Source organism: Heptranchias perlo, chromosome 6 (genome assembly GCF_035084215.1).
Source record: "Heptranchias perlo isolate sHepPer1 chromosome 6, sHepPer1.hap1, whole genome shotgun sequence".
Classification (NCBI taxonomy): Eukaryota; Metazoa; Chordata; class Chondrichthyes; order Hexanchiformes; family Hexanchidae; genus Heptranchias; species Heptranchias perlo.
Window position 1 is genome coordinate 17,249,369 of NC_090330.1, and position 17,772 is coordinate 17,267,140.

Genomic DNA, 17,772 nt, shown 5'->3' on the forward strand with positions numbered 1-17,772 from the left:
TTAGCAAGTCACAAGGAGGTCAGGCAGAATGGTGGTGCTCATCAAATTGGTCACCCAATGTGTGTTTGGTCTTCCCAGTGTAGAGGAAATTGCATAGTGGGGCAATGCAATTCTGAGGAGAAATCAAACTATGATTTCTATCCTACCAGCTTCCATGCAATGATGGATAGGTGACCATTGAAATCTCACTTCCACCAGGTAGACAGACCCACAACCAACAACCAGAGACTAAGAAAAGCTACATCTTTTGCCAATTAAAAATAGTTCTGTTCTCTCTCTCTCTCCTTCCTAAAGTTTCCCAATGCCACAAATCATTCCAGGTGTGACCTGCTCTAATGTCTCTCAATATTGCTGGCAAGCTGACTACCATGAAGTGCCGCTGAGTTTGATCCACCTCCCTGACAAAGACTACCCTTATCAAATACAGCTGGTGTTAGACTATTGCTGTGAAACTGGTAGATGTGAAGCAGCACCAGGTCTCATAACAATAAACAGGTATACTCTGTGGGCCCCACAATCGTTTTTGTGGTACAGTATAAACCCAATTAAAATGGAAGATTTAAAACAAACAAATTTAAAAGCTCAATGGTTGCATTCCTCAGATTTGAACCTTTGGTAGCCTATGAGGTTTTACACCTAAAATGCTTTTTCTAAGAGTCAAACGCTTCCGTGTAAAGTTAAATTTGAAACTTTAATTAGCTGTAGATAATGATGGAACACATACAGAGCATTATTTACACAAGTTGTTAATTGGTTCCTTAGCACTTATCTGAATTCTTCTCACCGCTGTTCAGATCCTGAGCTTCCACTCCAGAGAATACGACACATCTGCAAGTGCGATATTGCAGTGACATTAACTTCATTCACCCTCTTCCCTATTCCCAGGAGTTAAATTCATCAGAAGTGAAATTAGCATCTAGGCAGACACACACTAGACATTAACATCATCGCTGCGACCACTGCAGTCTCATTTTGACAATAAAGCAATGAATGTTTATTTATAAAAAAATTAAAAGGTCTCAGGTAGCATCGCTCAGTGTCAAAGGTTACACTACTGCAAGTATGTCTGTCTTTTTCTCTCTCTCTCACACACAGTCACAGGAGTCAGCCAAGTGTGCTTAAAACAACTACTTTTATTCAGCCAGAGGTGGTTTTCCTGAGGCTATCCAGTCACTGCTCTCTGTCGCCCAACAGCTCAGATTTAAAATTCTCATCCTTGTGCTTAAATTGGTCTTGATTTATATTACAGGGTACCTACTTTTTGTAACATCGAACCTAGTTCTGCCCTATGTAACTTGTAAGCGTGACCCCTGGTCCTCCCTAGCCTATACAGTTGAAATAATTGGTCCACAAGAACACTACATCCACTGCATTTCCCCCCTCTACCATTAAAGAATTCTATGAGGTTTTTCAACCACGATCGACCCTTTTGAAAATCTGTGCTGGCTGCTTCTAACTATCTTCTCTTTAAGTAGATACATGGTAATTTCATCCTTAATTAAAGACTCAAAGTTTGCCTACCCCTCCCGTGTAATCACCTGGTTTAGTTCCGTCTCTCTTTTTAAAAATCCAGCCCCTGCATTAGTTTGTAAACCTCGATCAAATCACCCATGTCTATGTGTTTCTAAAGTATACAGACATAATTCATTTTAGCCTACCTGGTAACTAAGGTGTTTTAGACTGGAATTAATCTTCATGCCCTCTTCTGCACTCTTTCCAAAGCCTCAATATCCTTCATGTGAGACCAAAACTGGACACAGTATTGTGACTGAAGCATATCCAAGGTCCTGTACAAGGACATAGGAACAGGTATAGGCCATTCAGCCCCTCGAGCCTGTTCCACCTTTCAATTAGATCATGGCTGATCTGTATCTCAACTCCATCTACCCATTTTGGACAAAATGCTTTGTTTTGTAGTGAATTGTCTTGTGCATAAACCCAGAATCTTGTTTGCTTTTGTTATAGCCTCACGGCATTAGTGATGAACCTTTAGAGGGTGATGCATTGTAACATCCAGATCTCCGTCTTTCACCACTAGCTTTGATTCTGTTCCCTGTAGAGCATATGTATATTTAGCATTAGACCTGCCCGTATGCATAACACTACACTTTTCTAAGTTAAACATCATTTGCCAAACAGAGGCCCATTTCCCCAACATACCGAGATCTGTGTGGAGTAGTCGAGATTCTTCTACAGTCCTAACACTTGCACAAATCTTGGAGTCATCTACAAACTTGAAGACCAATCCCCCAACAACTACATCTAGGTCATTAATGAAAATGGTAAATAGCAAAGGTCCTAACACCAATCCCTGCAGGACACCACTGGTAACTGGTCTCCAAGCAAATCCAAATCTATTGACAACGACTTTCTGCCTATGGACATTTAGCCAGACCAAATTACCACTAATCCACTAGATTTTATCTTGTAGAGAAGCCTCTTGTTCAAAAGCGTTCTGAAAGTCCAGGTAGACAACGTCTACCGGGTTACGCTCATCCTGTATCCTGGTGACTTCTTCAAAAAATTCAATCAAATTTGGAAGACACGACGATGTTTTTCAGAAGCCGTGTTGGGTGTTCCCAATAAATCCGTCTCTCTCTAAGTGGTCATATAGAGCATCTCTAATGATACCTTCGAGCATCTTACCTATTACTGAAGTCACACTAATGGGCCTATAGTTACCTGGTTCTGTCTTATCACCTTTTTTAAAAATTGGAACTACGTTGGCATCCTTCCAATCTGAAGGAACAGTCTCCAACTCCAGTGAGCTATTAAAGATACGAGCAAGGGGCTCACATATCACCTATCTGTTTAAGGACTCTGAGCCAGCAGCCTGATCTATTTTAGGGTTCCTTATTCTATCTTGGCATATTACTGTGCTAACATACTACACCACAGAACAGTAGGACATAGGTTTTAACCTTACTTCCGCATTTTGTTTTAAATTGAGAGACATAGATGAAAGGCCAGAGACCATACTGCAGCACACCAACTTGAAGGGTAGAAAGAAGGTGAAGCAAATCAATAATATGAGGCAATGCGATACTGCATGGACTATGAAACCATATATATTGTAGGAGGAAGTGAAGACTGAGAGTAGCAAGGAGTTCCAAAATTCTGAGGCTTTGGGGTAGAACAAGTCACAGTGGGAGATATGGAGTGTTCCTAATCTGCTAGGAGTCTTTGTGGACTCGACACTAAATTTGTCTAACTAACGCAGAGCAGCAATCAACAAAACCAACAGAATGTTAAACTACATCGCCAAAACAGAAGAATACAAGTCAAAGGAAGCTGTGACCAAACTGTATAGTGTGCTTGTCAGACTACACCTTCAGTACTGTGTCCAGTTTTGGTTTCCAAGACACAAGGGAAGCATTCAAGCCTTGGAGACCTAGTCTCAACGATCTGAGTTATAACAGAAGACTGGACAAATTTGGGATTTTCAACCTGGAAAGGAGGTGCCGGAGAGGTTTTCTTATAGACATTAGAAGGTAGTTAAGAGAATGGAAAAGTTGGACAGAAAAAGACCGGCTGGTCCCAATCAGTCATAATGCAACTAAGCATCATGACTTCCAGTGCACCCTCCCATGTATAGTCATGGAAATTCAAGGGCTAGGCAAGAATCTAATTTTTAAAAACCCTAGGTTAAGTCAGGGAAAAAAGATTTGTGAAATTCCTCTCCAATCCCCAAGGGCAATCGAAACAAGTTCCAGGAGATCAGTGACCATGAGGTACATATGCAACACCCCGCATACCTTTCGTACGCAGTGATATTAGCCACAGCAAGGAACTCGTCCAGCCGCTTTTTGAACTGTTGCAGCAAATCTGTATTCACCAAACAAGCCAGTAATTTGTTCCAAGTGGCAACAACCCTCTGCATAAAGGAAAACCTCCAGACATCTAACCTAGTCCTATGCTTGTATAGCTTATATGCACAACCCTCATTTTCCCTAACCTATCTCGTTCAAATAGTCTATCCACACCGATACAGTCTAGTCCCTTCATCATTTTAAACACTTCACTTCAATCTCCCTGAAACCTACGCAATTCTAGAGTAAAAAGACCCAGTTCTCTAAGTCTATCGTGCTAACTACGGGTTTTAAACTAGGGATCATTCTAATGGCCCTCCTTTTAACCTTTTCCAGGGCCTCTTCATCACCCATATGTGATGGGACCAAAACTGAATGCAGTATTCCAGGTGAGGCCTAACTAAAGTCTTGTACAAGGACACTATTGTTCTTTTAGTCTTAGACTGAATTTCCTCGCAAAACACCCTAGTACTCTATTTGACTTCACAATAGCCTCACGGCACTGGTCATGCACCTTTAGAGATTCATGTACTATACTGCCTAGGTACTTTCCCACTGAACAGATTTCAATTCCACACCAAGCATAGTATATATATGCTTGGCGTTAGCCCTACCCACATGCATGACACTGCATTTATTTACATTAAATGACATCTGCCAGATGCAGGCCCATTCCCCCATCACATCTAGATCAGATTGCAGTCTTTTTTTTCTCATCTAGAATCCTAACACCAATACATATATTTGTGTCGTCTGCAAACTTGCAGACAGTACGAGTGACACCGTCGTCTAGATCATTAATGTAGATCGTGAAGAGCAGCGGTCCCAACATGGATCTCTACGGGACTCCACTAGTAACCGGTCTCCACAAAGAATCACTTCCATTGATAACAACCTCTGCTTGCGTGAATGCAACCAATTCCCTATTCAATCCAGGACTATTTTACAAAGTTACCTATTGTGCAGCACCTCCTCATAGGTTTTCTGAAAGTCCAAATAAATAATGTCAACAGGGCTATCTTCATCCACCATCCATTTACCTCCTCAAAAAAATTCAACCAAGTTAGTGAGACATGACTTTATTTTCCATGTTGGGAATCTCTAATAATGCCTACTCTGTCCAGGTGTTCATACAAGGCATCTCTAATGATCCCTTCTAACAACTTTCCAAGTTTAGCCAATGGACCTATCATTTCCTTGTTCTGATTTGCTGACCTTTTTACATATTGGTACTACATTAACCTCCCTCCAATCCATGAGAACAGTCCCAGTCTTTAATGAACTATTAAATATATAAGCCAGAGGCTCACTTAACACTAAACAACTTGCATTTATATAGCACCTTTAACAAAGTAAAATGTCCCAAGGCATTTCATGGGAGTGTTATCAAACAAAATTTGACACCGAGCCACATAAGGAGATATTAGGACAGGTGACCAAAAGCTTGATCAAAGAGGTAGGTTATAAGGAGTGTCTTAAAGGAGAGAGAGAGGTGGAAAGGTTCAGGGAGGGAATTCCAGAACGTAGGGCCTAGGCAGCTGAAGGCATGGCCGCCAAAGGTGGAGCGATTAAAATCGGGAGGGGGTGGGGGGGTGTGTAAGAGGCCAAAATTGGAGGAGCGCAGAGATCTCGGATTGTTGTAGGGCTGGAGGAGGTCAGAGAGATAGGGAGGAGGATGAATGCCGTCAGACCCAGCAGCCCTATCAGATCTGTGACCTCATTCTTTCCTGGATTATATGTGCATTCACTTTAATATTCTCCACTTTAGTGTTAATTGCATGTTGTATTAATAGAAACTAAGCATCGACTAGAGTGAAGACTCATGCAAAGTAGTCATTTAGAACTTCCCTGGAAGTTGACTTGAGTTTAACCTGCAGCGTCCTTTAATGGCCCTATGGATTATTGCGTTCTGAGTCCTAATATAAAATGTCAATTTAGGACTGATGTGAGGAAATTCTCCCTTAACAAAAAGTGATCAATATATCTTCCGGGAAGAGTAGTGAAGGCAAAAACCTTTTAAGAAATAATTGGATGCTGAAATGAGAGAACTTGAGGATCTTTCTGGTGAATGAATTAAGATAGGCCAAATGACATTCCTCATCCATAAGTATCTTGTGATCTTGCTATAGTAAGCAGAGGCAAGATGCTTCCTCCAAGAGAAGTAAATAGAGTAAGAGTAAGACTCCTCTACCAATAGATGCAAGGGATCATAGAACCATAGAAAAGATACAGCACAGAAGGGGGCCATTCGGCCCATCGTGTCCGCGCCAGCTCGAAAAACAACCAGGTGCCCGTTCTAATCCCACCTGGGCATGAGCAGAAGCTGGAAAGACTGCCTAACTTGGAAAAGAGGTGTGGCCCAAGAATCACCAGGGGAACACATTAAGTAAATGCATTATTAAAAGGTGTGTACACTATTCCGAATAAATTGAATCCTTTTGGCCAGACAATATTTTGCAATAAATGAAATAAAGTCTTTCTAACCTGCAAACCACAAAGGAGGCTGTCTGAAGGCTGTTAACCTGAAAAAGAAAACAAAAGAAAAAGACCAGTGAAATTCCATTTTTTGCACTGCAAAGTTAGTTAATATTTGTATTTTGAAAATTGGAAAAGTTTGATTTGAGAAAAATCTACCTTGCTAACTTTAAAATACCAACAGCTGAGAGGTAACTTAAAATGACAGTTGAAAACTATATAGAAAGATATGGGGAGGTTTGCAATGTACAGAAAAGAGAGCAGTTGGTGTCACAAATCTGCTTAACAAAAGATGCTAGCTCTTTCAAAAATAATGGACCACAGCTTATATGGTCACAAGATAGACATATTCGGCCCATCCATTTAGAATAAAGAAAAACTTAAATTTCTCCTGCCCAATCATATCATCTGACCATCACCAGCTACCCTATTCTGAAGACCATTCATTGCTTGATGTTCTTCCTGACATCTGTCCTAAAACTTTCCTTTCACCAGTTTTAACCTATGTCACTTTGTTCTCATATCCTGACATACCTTGAACTAGTGCCACAGATTAAGGTTTTGGAAGGGGGATTTCAAAATAGTTGATGCACTCAACAATCACGTGCAGCCTTAACGCAACCCAGCACATGAAATACAGGTAGGCAAAAAAACAGGATGAGGTATGAATTAGATCTTACTGGTTCTTTGTAATATTAATTGAAAGCTTGAACCAGACTAGTCACAATCTCAGCATCCTATTCGACCCCAAGCTGAGCTTCCATCCCCATAACTTCTCCATCACAAAGACCACCTACTTCCAACTCCTTAACATGGTTCACCTCCTTCCTTGCCTTAATTCATCTGTTGCTGAAACCCTCAGTCCTTGTCACCTCCAGACTTGACTATTCCAATGCTCTTCTGGCTGGCCTCCAATCCTTTTTTTCATTCGTTCGTGGGATGTGGGCGTCGCCGGCAAGGCCAGCATTTATTGCCCATCCCTAATTGCCCTTGAGAAGGTGGTGGTGAGCCGCCTTCTTGAACCGCTGCAGTTTGTGTGGTGAAGGTTCTCCCACAGTGCTTTTAGGTAGGGAGTTCCAGGATTATGACCCAGCAACAATGAAGGAACAGCGATATATTTCCAAGTCGGGATGGTGTGTGACTTGGAGGGGACCGTGCAGGTGGTGGTGTTCCCATTTGCCTGCAGCTCTTGTCCTTCTAGGTGATAGAGGTCGCGGGTTTGGGAGGTGCTGTCGAAGAAGCCTTGGCGAGTTGCTTCAGTGCATCCTGTGGATGGTACACACTGCAGCCACAGTGCGCCGGTGGTGAAGGGAGTGAATGTTTAGGGTGGTGGATGGGGTGCGAATCAAGCGGACTGCTTTCTCCTGGATGGTGTCGAGCTTCTTGAATGTTGTTGGAGCTGCACTCATCCAGGCAAGTGGAGAGTATTCCATCACACTCCTGACTTGTGCCTTGTGGAAAGGCTTTGGGGAGTCAGGAGGTGAGTCACTCGCCACAGAATACCCAGCCTCTGACCTGCTCTCGTAGCCACAGTATTTATATGGCTGGTCCAGTTAAGTTTCTGGTCAATGGTAACCCCCAGGATGTTCATGGTGGGGGATTCGGCGATGGTAAGGCCGCTGAATGTCATGGGGAGGTGGTCATTGCCTGGCACTTGTCTGGCACGAATGTTACTTGCCACTTATGAGCCCAAGCCTGGATGTTGTCCAGATCTTGCTGCAAGCGGGCACAGACTGCTTCATCATCAGGTTGCGAATGGAACTGAACACTGTGCAATCATCAGCGAACATCCCCATTTCTGACCTTAAGATGGAGGGAAGGTCATTGATGAAGCAGCTGAAGATGGTTGGGCCTAGGACACTGCTCTGAGGAACTCCTGCAGCAATGTCCTGGGGCGAGATGATGTGCTAGGTATGACTCCAGCCACTGGAGAGTTTTCCCCCTGATTCCCATTGACTTCAATTTTACTGGGGCTCCTTGGTGCCACACTCGGTCAAATGCTGCCTTGATGTCATAGGCAGTCACTCTCACCTCACCTCTGGAATTCAGCTCTTTTGTCCACGTTTGGACCAAGGCTGTAATGAGGTCTGGAGCCGAGTGGTCCTGGTGGAACCCAAACTGAGCATTGGTGAGCAGGTTATTGGTGAGTAAGTGCCGCTTGATAGCACTGTTGACAACACCTTCCATCACTTTGCTGATGATTGAGAGTAGACTGATGGGGCAGTAATTGGCTGGATTGGATTTGTCCTGAATTTTGAGGACAGGACATACCTGGGCAACTTTCCACACTGTCGGGGTAGATGCCAGTGTTGTAGCTGTACTGGAACAGCTTGGCTAGAGGCGCAGCTACTTCTGGAGCACAAGTCTTCAGCACTACAGCCGGGATGTTGTCGGGGACCATAGCCTTTGCTGTATCCAGTGCACTCATAGCCCTTTCTTAATATCACGTGGAGTGAATCGAATTGGCTGAAGACTGGCTTCTGTGATGGTGGGGTTATCGGGAGGAGGCCGAGATGGATCATCCACTCGGCACTTCTGGCTGAAGATAGTCGCAAATGCTTCAGACTTGTCTTTTGCACTCACATGCTGGACTCCGCCATCATTGAGGATGGGGATGTTTGCAGAGCCTCCTCCTCCCGTTAGTTGTTTAATTGTCCACCACCATACACGACTGGATGTGGCAGGACTACAGAGCTTTGATCTGATCCGTTGGTTGTGGAATCGCTTAGCTCTGTCTATAGCATGTTGCTTACGCTGTTTAGCATGCAGGTAGTCCTGAGTTGTAACTTCACCAGGTTGGCACCTCATTTTTAGGTACACCTGGTGCTGCTCCTGGCATGCTCTTCTACACTCCTCATTGAACCAGGGTTGATCCCCTGGCTTGTTGGTAATGGTAGAGTGAGGAATATGCCGGGCCATGAGGTTAGAGATTGTGCTGGAATACAATTCTGCTTCTGCTGATGGCCCACAGCGCCTCATGGATGCCCAGTTTTGAGCTGCTAGATCTGTTCTGAATCTATCCCATTTAGCACAGTGATAGTGCCACACAACACATTGGATGGTGTCCGCAGTGCGAAGACGGGACTTCGTCTCCACGAGGACTGTGCGGTGGTCACTCCTACCAATACTGTCATGGACAGATGCATTTGCGACAGGTAGATTGGTGAGGACGAGGTCAAGTAAGTTTTTCCCTCGTGTTGGTTCACTCACCACCTGCCGCAGGCCCAGCCTGGCAGCTATGTCCTTCAGGACTCGGCCAGCTTGGTCAGTAGTGGTGCTACCGAGCCACTCTTGGTGATGGACATTGAAGTCCCCCACCCAGAGTACATTCTGTGCCCTTGCTACCCTCAGTGCTTCCTCCAAGTGATGTTCAACATGGAGGAGGACTGATTCATCAGCTGAGGGAGGGCGGGAGGTGGTAATTAGCAGGAGGTTTCCTTGCCCATGTTTGATCTGATGCCATGAGATTTCATGGGGTCCAGAGCCAATGTTGAGGACTCCCAGGGCCACTCCTTCCTGACTGTATATCACTGTACCGCCACCTCTGGTCGGTCTGTCCTGCCGGTGGGACAGGACATAGCCAGGGATGGTGATGGAAGAGTCTGGGACGTTGGCTGAAAGGTATGATTCTTTGAGTATGGCTATGTCAGGCTGTTGCTTGACTAGTCTGTGGGACAGCTCCATAAACATCAATGCATTCAAAACACTGCTGCCCTTATCTTGTCCCGCACCAGTTCCTACTGAACTATCACCCCTGTCCGCGCTGGCCTACATTGACTCCCAATTCTCTTAACATCTCAAATTTAAAATTTTCATCCTCAGGTTTAAATAGCTTCATGGCCTCGCCCTCCCTATTTCCATAACCTCCTACAGCCCTACAACCCTTCAACAACTCTGCATTCCACCGACACACCCTCACTCTCTACGCCGCGCCTGTAGCCGTCTAAGCTCTAAGCTCTGAAAGTACCTTCCTAAACCTCTCTGCCTTTCTACCTCCCTATCCTACTTTAAGACCCTCCTTAAAACACACCTTTATGACCAAGCTTTTGGTCACCCCTACTAATATCTCTTTCTTTGGCTCAGTGTCCATTTTTATCTATTTACATTCTATGAAGTGCCTTGGGACACTTCCTGCACTGAAGGTGGAATACAAACACAAATACAAATTGTTGTTTCCTATCATTCAAAAAAATGTGGTGCATTTAGCTTTTGTTGAACCTATTGTTTCATTTCTTATTTTTGTAATTAATTTATCAAATGCTGCAGTGTTGATGAAGCAATACACCTCTCCTGTTAATTATACGATAACACCACAATAGGACATTCCCAGGGTATTACTTGTCCTTCTGTGATTTTATAGTAGCATGCACGGACATGAATATGTCCTCCCTTTATTCATTGACGTTTTAGGAGGAAAACATTGCACAGGGCAAAACAATAAAATTAGCTGCTCAATGCCCTGTGCCACAAACAGGTAAAATGTAGCTCTACACATCAAGCCTCAATCTTGGGTGGAAGAAACATTACATGGGGGAAGAGGGTAATGGGGGCTAGGAACTTCCTCAAAGAGAAGGATGAAAAACAGTTTAACTCAGGCCTGTCCCTCATATCTCCAAGCAGCTACATGTTGCACTGGTAGAGAATTGGGAGCAAGTTGTTTTGTTGCTGTCTTGGCTATGAAGGATACATGACACAAAGGGAACAAGGTCTTAAAAGAGGATGTAATAAATAAATTATGAAAATAAATAATTCTGGTGCACATTTTCCAATCTTGTAGTGGAAAGAGTAGAGCCTATTAGAGACCAAAATGGTAACCTATGTGTGGAGGCGGAAGATGTGGGTATGATTCTTAATGAATACTTTGCATCTGTCTTCACAAAAGAGGGGGATGATGCAGAGATTGTAGTTAAGGAGGAGGAGTGTGAAATATTGGATGGGATAAACATAGTCAGAGAGGAAGTATTAAGGGGTTTAGCATCTTTGAAAGTAGATAAATCGCCAGGCCTGGATGAAATGTATCCCAGGCTGTTAAGAGAAGCAAGGGAGGAAATAGCAGAGGCTCTGAACATTATTTTCCAATCCTCCCTGGTACAGGCATGGTGCTGGAGGATTGGAGAACTGCTAAAGTTGCACTATTGTTTAAAAAGGGAAAAAGAGATAGACTGAGTAATTATAGGCCAGTCAGTCTAACTTCGGTGGTGGGCAAATTATTGGAATCAATTCTGAGGGACAGCATGAATCGTCATTTAGAAAGACATGGGTTAATCAAGGACAGTCAGCAGGGATTTGTTAAGGGAAGGTCGTGTCTGACTAACTTGATTGAATTTTTTGAGGAGGTAACAGGGAGGGTCGATTAAGTTAACGTGTTTGATGTAGTCTACATGGATTTTAGCAAGGCTTTTGACAAGGTCCCACATGGCAGACTGGTCAAAAAAGTAAAAGCCCATGGGGTCCAAGGGAAAGTGGCAAGATGGATCCAAAATTGGCTCAGTGGTTGACGGGTAGTTTTGCGATTGAAAGGCTGTTTCCAGTGGGGTTCCGCAAGGTTCAGTACTGGGTCCCTTACTTTTTATGGTACACATTAATGATTTGAACTTGAACGTGGGGTGCTTGATCAAGAAGATTGCAGATGATACAAAAATTGGCCGTGTGGTTGATAGTGAGGAGGAAAGCTGCAGACTGCAAGAAGATATCAATGGACTGGTCAGGTGGGAAGAAAAGTGGCAAATGGAATTCAATCCGGAGAAGTGTGAGGTAATGCATTTGAGGAGGGCAAACAAGGCAAGGGAGTACACAATAAATGGGAGGATACGGAGAGGTGTCGAGAAACAAAGGGACCTTGGAGTGCATGTCCACAGATCCCTGAAGGTAGCAGGACAGGTAGATAAGATGGTTAAAAAGGCATACAGGATACTTCCCTTTATTGGCCAAGGCATAGAATATAAAAGCAGGGAGGTTATGCTGGAACTGTATAAAACATTGTTAGGCCACAGCTTGTGAATTGCGTACAGTAAAGATGTGATTGCACGAGAGAGGGTACAGAGGAGATTTATGAGGATGTTGCCAGGGCTGGAGAATTTTAGCTATGAGAAAAGATTGGATAGGCTGGGGTTATTTTCTTTGGAACAAAGGAGGCTGAGGGGAGATTTAACTGAGGTATATAAAATTGTGATGGGACTAGATAGAGTGGATAGGGAGGACCTATTTCCCTTAGCAGAGGGGTCAGTGACTGGGGACATAGATTTGAAGTAATTGATAGAAGGATTAGAGGGGAGCTGAGGAGAAATTTTTTCACCCAGAGGGTGGTGGGGGTCTGGAACTCACTGCCTGAAAGGGTGGTAGAGGCAGAAACCCTCGACTCATCTAAAAAGTACTTGAAGTGCCGTAAACTACAGGGCTACGGACCAAGTGCTGGAAAGTGGGATTAAGCTGGCTAGCTATTTTTCGGCCGACACGGACATGATGGGCCGGATGGCCTCCTTCTGTGCTGTAACTTTCTATGATTCTATGATCTCATCCATTAAAACTTTTTAGGTGTTTGACTTGAAATACACTGGAAAAATATGTCACTTACCAAACATTACATTTCAAATATGATCCTTCTCACAGACTGTTCAAAATAAATCCATTATTGCAGAAATCAAGCTTTGCAAACAGATTAGTTTATAACAAACACTGTTCTCTATTCTGTGCCACTGGTTCTGGTTAAAAATAGAGCCCAAAAACAGAGATGTTTACCACATGTAAAACTTTCACAATTATGGAATCTCATCTTTATTATCATAAAAAGGTAAGCACTTCTTTAAAAAAAAAGTCAGATTTGATATTGTTAATTAACCTGACAAGTTTTCTTATTCAGCAGTAAAATAAAATAACTTCCTGTGAAACACATCCAGGTACTCCTGGGGGGTGGAAGACAGCATGACAAAGGTACTAATTTTGGAACAGATTGGTAAATGATGAAATTCATAACAAACGCTTCAATTTTACAACCCCTACCTGAGGACTGTAGCGGCAGCTTGTTTTAAGAGCGTTTCATTTCTTACACACAGGATCTGCAAGCAAGGTGCGACAGTAAATGGTGAGAAATACAGTCAAATCAAAACTTTATCTGCCATATCAATTTGAAATCAACTGCACTTATTAAAATTAACAGGCACAGTTTGGTGTATCAGTTAGTATGAAATGGGAAAAAAAATTAGTTAAGTGAGGAGAGTGAATTTTCTTTCCTTGCTAATTTCTCTCTTCCCCGAAGGTATTGATTCTTTGCTGGGGTTTATGCTGCAGCAGTTACCCCCAGTACCTCAATCAAGTGACCATTTTTCATGCGTGAGCCTTAGCAGTGTCAACAGCCTATTCAACTATGGCTGTCATCAGTCAAGTCCACACTAGTGCTCACCCATTATCAATGTGCACTTCCAGCAGAGTGCTACATAGCAATTAAGAGCAGGAACCCTAGTTGAAATTTCCATCCCAAATTAATAGGCATTGAGGCCAACTGTAGCACCTCCACTGCTCCCAACAGAGACCCAAGATTTTCCTGCTCTATATGGCTCAGCAATCATTGAGATAAATTCACTGAGCCATCGGGGGAGTAAATGTTGATCTATTTGTGAAAGTTAGGCAATTCGAAACAATGAGATTTTAATATGTAAAAAAAAACAATGAAGACTAAAGAAATATGTTGGAATTATCCTTATTACTGAGTTACACAGAAACAAGACCCGTCGTATCTCATGCATTAGGAGTAAGACTCACTTATTCTGGTGAAATATAATCCATTTTGATCTATGTCAGACTTTTAAAAATAAATACTACTCTACATACAGTTGCTATTTTTGAATGGGCTGTCTAGAAGTAGGTAATATATAAACTGAGTGCACATGGAAAGCCACTCAACCCTGCCTTACCATGTACATACAGTAAAGTTGTTAAGATAGTTAGTGGATTTTCATCAGCAGCAAAGTAAACATCAGGTGTCAAGTCCTGGTTCATTTCGCTGTTAATTTCTGGACTTGGCAAAAAGGATTTCAAGGAAAAAATGGACAAAATCACAGAACGCCAGTAAAGATCTCCTCATCCCATTTAATAAAAAGGGAGTTTGAATTACTGGGTCAGGCTCAACCAGTGTAATCTTAGCTCTTCTGTATAGGATTGCAATGTGTGTCACTCCGGAACTTTTTCAGGAGTTGTTGACAACTCTGAGAAACACTATTATTATTTTTACAAGCCCTGCCCTTGCCTCTGCCCCCATCACATGCTGAGGTTCAAGCTGTGTATTGACGGGACTGAGACTGACTGATACATTCACACCGCAACCACGTCTCGTTTACATAAACTGCCCTTTATGTAAAATGATATTTTTTTTAAAAAGCTATAAATCACCTTCGTTAGACCAGGATTCATTGTTTAGACAAAAAAATTACTCCTTCAGTTCCTGCTCACAAGCCTCCCGGAAACCCGCTCTGAAATCTCCCACCGCAACATCAAACTCCGAGAACATGGGTTCCGGATCTAGAGCAAGTCGCAAAATGCTTCCAGATAAAAGAAAAATGTAACAAAAATGAATTATATATTCAAGGGAGAAATTAGATTGAATCGTAACAAGTAAATAAATATGTTGAACAAGAGATTTTTAAGCGGGGGGGGGGGACAAACATATTTTAGATGGATATGTTTGTTCTAATGTTGAAATGACAGTGGGGGAGAAGACCGACCAAACCTATTAATCAATTACTTCCAATGAAAACTATTGCTTTTGTGAAAAAAAAATCACTTCTGCATTTCTCTTTTTAAACAAAAATAGCTCCATTCATTTGATGAGTTGAATCTATTATTGTTTATCGTTATGCAATATTGTTATGTAATCCATTATATGTCTATTATAAGGGAGTGGCCAACTTGAGACATGAACATCACACAAGAAAATTCTATTTTTTGGCTGCCACATTTAAAATAGGCAGTTTGCAGACAAAGCCTAGGTAGACCCACAGGCTTTTGGCACATTCCAACATACCTGCACAGAACAATTTATGCAACTTATTTAAACAAAGCAGATAAATGAACAGTATTTAGTGCAAAACAATATAGGCTGCAGGAATTACAAACTACTATTCTCGATATATATATATATCAAAAACAAAAAAGATACTTCTCATGAGCTATCTTTCAACATATCAAATCCCTGAAAATGGTTACTCGCCACACATGGTGAAAGGTTACCATGGAGTAAAACTAGCCCAGACTCTGCTGGCTATAGATTGACTAGTTGGGCTCAAACAACACCAGATAAACCCTAATCAGAGGCTTCAGCCACAGAGCTGTCAAACAATGACACTACCACCCCAGAACCTTTGATGCTTTGATCTGTGTCAGAGGGGTTCATCAACCATTTTCAATATCTTGTGAAGACATAGTCAGATCCTGGACCCAGCACAAATTGCCTCTGGAATCAGCCTTCATGATGCTCTTTCCTGGTGACAGATCATGTAACCTTTCGAGCAAGCGCCTTCAGATGCCTGCTGAAAAAGGCAATCAAGGTTGTCCACGCATCCGCAACCTACTGAAGAGTTTTCCCAAGATTCAGAAGCCCTAAGATAAGGGCAACCTCGCTCCCAAAGAAAGAAAGACTTGCAATGATATAGCACCTTTCACAACCTCAGGGCATCCCAAAGCACTTTACAACCAAGAAAGTACATTTGAAGTGTAGTCACTGTTGTAATATAGGAAGTGCAGCAGCCAAATTGCACACAGCAAGCTCCCACAAACAGCAATGTGTTAATGATCAGATAATCTGGTTTATTTAGTGATGTTGGTGGAGGGGTAAATGTTGGCCAGGATTCCAGGGAAAACTCCCCCGCTCTTCTTCAAAATAGTGCCATGGGATCTTTTACATCCACCTGAGAGGGCAAACTGGGCCCCAGTTGAACATCTCATCTGAAAGATGGCACCTCCAACAATGGAGTACTCCCTTAGTGCTGTACTGAACTGTCGGCCTGGATTTTGTGCTTAAGTCTCTGGAGTGGGACTCGAATCCACAGCTTTCTGACTCAGAGGCGAGAGTGCTATCAACTGAGCCATGGCTGCCACTAGCGGCCAGAGTTGCCACTAGCGGCCTTGGCAGCCAAGGAACTTATGAAGCCACAGCGCAGTCAAGCACCACTGGTGTCCCTGGCTCTCAGGTATCACCTTAGCGCAGCACCAGGATAGGTTTAGGAACAGCACAGAGAGGTACCGGGGGTAGGCATGATGGCGATAAGATGCACTTTCTGTAAGTATGCACAGTGAAATTACTTTGTGATAATGAAGTCCAGTGTTCCAAAGTGATACTGTTCTTTATTTGTTATGTTTGAGAGGATATTTGGTGGTCAGTTTGCAATGGGAGATAGAATTCCTTCTATGCCTTCTTACTAAACCATTGCCTCCTTAACCAGTCCTCAGCTGAGACATCATTGAGGAAGCAGTCTGGTCACCAGTCTCTGGTGGAATGGTGCCTCCTCATTGGTCTTTTTCTTGATATTGCGTTATCCTGTGTGCATCTGCCATTTCATTTTCCTCCGGCTCCTGTTCTGCCCCCATCATAAGGACATTTATGGGAATGCCCATAGTGACCCCCACGGACCCCCACGGACTCCACATCATGACTACCATCGACACCACAAACTCTCCACATCCATGAAAGAAGGGTGGGAAGATTAGATTTTTCTTCCTGAAACTGCTTAAAGATAGTTTGCAAAATAATTTCTTAGTTGCACAACTGAGCAAAGATTTTCCTAATCTTTTCAGTCAAAGCTGATGTTTCAGATAAAGTCTGTGCACATTCAAATCCTGTGAACCCAATCACTTCCTGGCTTGATAAATCATGCAGTAATTTACCCTTCATTTTATAAGCTTAACTTATGACCTTATGATAATTAAAAGAAAGCCAAGGCAAAACAGACCCAGAAATGCCAGGTGGTGATAATTATGATAATGTCAGGTTCAATTCTGATGTAAATGACTTAATTTCTGGGACACCAGGTTTTGCCCTCATTATCCTGTCATTTGCATATATGTACCGCATTGGGATGGATGCATCTTCTGCCAGCTGCCAATTTTGCCGAAATTTAGCATGCATTTTACAGCAGGTGTAACTCTGGCCTATCTGACTTATGGCCCAATTTCCAATCCCCTTTGCCAGAACTTTTGTACCGAAAGAAATTGGAATTTTGGGCCCTCGGTCTCATTCAACTTCATCCGTAGCTATTTCAACACCATTCATGGACCTCAAGTATTGCCCATTTTTTTCTTTCTATGTGCAGTACTTCCCGCCATATGACACAAATGACATTTTTGGCAAATTTTCTGCCATGGGAACCCAGCAGTCAATTCTACTGAGCTCAATTGCATCCGGGAGGGTTTGCAGGTCAGTTTCTGTGAAATTGTGGCATCTTTTTCTCTGCCCCTGTGCCATGTCTTGCTGCCTTGTTTGGCTCCATGTGCCAGCCTC

The 17,772-nt window shown here is 42.9% G+C and overlaps 1 protein-coding gene across 1 annotated transcript in view; it reads right to left on the reverse strand.

The window, feature by feature from the left end:
- The window catches only part of mrpl48 (mitochondrial ribosomal protein L48), a 44,312-nt gene extending 29,536 nt beyond the window's left edge, over positions 1 to 14,776 (reverse strand). Inside the window, exons 1-3 of the mRNA XM_067985853.1 lie at positions 14,670 to 14,776; positions 13,284 to 13,339; positions 6,294 to 6,331 (exon numbers count right to left, since the gene is read on the reverse strand). Of these exons, the coding sequence (XP_067841954.1) occupies positions 6,294 to 6,331; positions 13,284 to 13,339; positions 14,670 to 14,690 (115 nt within the window). The 5' untranslated portion in view covers positions 14,691 to 14,776. The remainder of the gene's footprint in view (positions 1 to 6,293; positions 6,332 to 13,283; positions 13,340 to 14,669) is intronic.
- Positions 14,777 to 17,772: the final 2,996 nt, after the last annotated feature.